Source organism: Numenius arquata, chromosome 6 (assembly GCF_964106895.1).
Source record: "Numenius arquata chromosome 6, bNumArq3.hap1.1, whole genome shotgun sequence".
Taxonomy (NCBI): Eukaryota; Metazoa; Chordata; class Aves; order Charadriiformes; family Scolopacidae; genus Numenius; species Numenius arquata.
The window spans coordinates 2,293,552-2,296,282 of record NC_133581.1 but is presented as its reverse complement, the minus strand read 5'-3'; the positions used below and the strand labels follow the sequence as shown (position 1 = coordinate 2,296,282).

The 2,731-nt window shown below is 49.0% G+C and overlaps 1 protein-coding gene across 1 annotated transcript; it reads right to left on the bottom strand.

The window, feature by feature from the left end:
* Nucleotides 1–792: 792 nt before the first annotated feature.
* Nucleotides 793–1,740, bottom strand: LOC141465362 (olfactory receptor 4D5-like). The gene has a single exon (XM_074148726.1). It carries the CDS (start codon nucleotides 1,717–1,719, stop codon nucleotides 793–795), a length of 927 nt encoding a protein of 308 aa, XP_074004827.1. The 5' UTR covers nucleotides 1,720–1,740.
* Nucleotides 1,741–2,731: the final 991 nt, after the last annotated feature.

The following is a 2,731-nucleotide window of genomic DNA, read 5'->3' as shown; positions in this document are numbered from 1 at the left end:
ACTCCAGGTGAGGTCTCACCAGAGCAGAGTAAAGTGGCAGAATCACCTCTCTGGATCTGCTGGCAACACTTCTTTTGGTTGTTCAGATCTTTCCGATTTGTACGTCAGGGAAAAGAATTACCCATGCCTTACAAATTTCTCCATGTTTCTTAATAAACAGTAACAATGTTAGTGCAAGTTCTGGTGTGTAATGGTGGTTTACTCTTTCCAAGCAATGTTCAGAGCCTGCTCGTTTCCCACTCATGCAGATCCAGTCCTCAAATGGTTGGTATTTAGACTCTACTATATTCTACCACATATATCCTTTTCCCTTAGAATTCCATCCCAAACATCTGAGCTCTGCCCAAGTGAAACTTCTTCTTCACCCCCTGCATCACAAAGCTCACTGCATCCCGCTGTCACTCCGTACTCAAGAGTTTGGTCCTCCTGACTTCTCTTTGAGGGTGCAGAGAAGGATGTTCTAATTCATCAGAAACATTCTAGTTCATCAGAAAATGCAATTATGATTCCAAAGCTATGTGAACAGTAAAAATCTTTAAAATGTCTCATCTGTCCTGCAGCAGTGAAAAACCCATAGGTGGATTAAGGGCATCTAAAGTCCACAAGACCGGTAAAAGTACTGATGAAATCTACGACTCTGAAGAAACCAAGGTTAGGTAAATTCTGGAATTAAACATCCTTTGGATTTCAGATATCGCCCCACAAGTTGGGTTCCAACCCTTTTCCCATGCCCCCATCTGCCATCCCTCTGTAGGAGAGTAACTCCCAGGTTGGCTGCAAACCCAGCTTGTCTCAGAAGACTCTGCAGCGCTTCCACAACCTCCACATGGACGCCTTCACCTCATTATTCCTCAGGGTATAGATGAGGGGGTTCATCACCGGGGAGAAGACAGTGTAGATCACACAGATGTGCTTGTCGGAGGGGAAGGTAGAAAAGGGCCGGAGGTAGATGAAGATGCAGGGTACAAAGAAGAGGGTGACAACCATCACGTGCGAGGCACAGGTGGAGAGCGCCTTCCAGTGCCCCTCGGTGAGGCGGAACCTGATTGTCACCAGGATGAAGGTGTAAGATGTCACCAGCACCAGGAAGCAAACCAGGGATATCAAGCCGCTGTTGGAAGCCATGAGCCACTCGGTGACATAGATGTCCGTGCAGGCGAGCCAGATGACAGGAGGCACGTCACAGAAGTAGCTGTCGATTTTGTTAGGGCCGCAGAAGGGGAGCTGGATTGTGAGCAGCGTCTGGACGATGGAGTGGAGAAAGCCCCCTGCCCAGCAGGCAGACACCAGGAGCCAGCAGGCCTGCCGGCTCATGATGGCTGTGTACTGCAGGGGCTTGCAGATGGCAGCATAACGGTCATACGCCATCACCGTCAGGAGGAACATCTCCGATGCCCCGACAAAGTGCAGGAAAAACAGCTGGGCTATACAGTCTTCAAACGCAATGGCCTTCCTCCAGGAGAGCAGGTCCACCAGCATCCTGGGGGAGGTGACAGAGGTGCAGCAGATATCTATGAAGGACAAATTGCAGAGGAGAAAGTACATGGGTGAGGACAGCTTGGGGTCAGACCTGACTGTCACAATGATAAGAACATTCCCCAGCAGAACCATGGCATAGGCCAGGAAGAAGAAGGTGAAAAGGAGGACTTGCAGCTCCCTTGTATCAGAAAGCCCCAGGAGGATGAATTCCGTCACCTGGGAGAAGTTCCCCAGTGCCATCCCTTCAGCTCAGGCTCCCATAGCACAGGAGTGGGGTTGAAGTCATGGGATGACCAGGACGAGAAGAGGATGTGCTCCAGCTCCAAGGGGCACGGGTGATGAGAGCAGGATGCATTTACTGCTGTTGTGCCTGCTACAGAAAGCACAGTGTCACATCATAAATTATGGTGAGCAGTGTTTGCCGAGAGCACTGTTTGTCCCTCTACTCCTGCATCCCCACTCCCTTTTCAGGTTTCTGGTCCCTCCAACACCGACCCTCACCCCTGAACTCACCCTGACCACAGTTCTTCTGCACTTTAGTTGGTGTGACAAAGTGCGTGCTCCCATTCCGTCAGGGAGGAATCACGTCCCGCTCTCACAGGACGAGAGCCATGAATGCTGGAAAAATGTGACACCGTCCTTTTACCTCCTGGGAGTTTGAAGTGCCATGATGGAAAGCGAATGCTTGCCATGATCAAGCACCATGTCTACAATATATGGCTCAACCATGAGCTCTTCCATGTTCTATTCCTAATTGCATTCCTCTAAATTGACAAAAGGGCTTTCCAGTTAGCTTGTCTACTCTGAAACTAGAAATACGTGCCCAGAAACCATGTCTGGGAGGTTCTCCGCTGCTATTCCTCTTCACTGAGCTAGCAGCTCTTTAGGAGCTTGAGTGCTCTCTTATGCCTGCTGTTAACAGAACACGCTCTCCTGAAGAAATTGTAATTTCTGACATAGCAGAAGCTGCACAGCTCTGCACAGTTTCTCTACCTCTTTGTCACTCAGAGTAATTTTTAAAGTTCTTCAGTAGACAAACACCCTCACTGTCTTGTGGAGGTTAAAAGGTGACCACAGCAGAGGAATGCTCATTTTAATTTACAGTCACACCAGGAAATTCTTCAGCTGCTTATTTCTGCCTAAGAGTTTACAAGTCAGGAAGCACTACCAAGGAAGCAGTGCCTGCTTTTCATAGATGCCTCTGTTGCCTTTTGCTAATACCTGAGCACTTCCCTCAGGTCCTGCTCTATTC

Excerpts from the sequence above, each read along its gene's own strand:
- LOC141465362 (XM_074148726.1), bottom strand. The coding sequence starts at position 1,719 with ATGGCACTGGGGAACTTCTCCCAGGTGACGGAATTCATCCTCCTGGGG.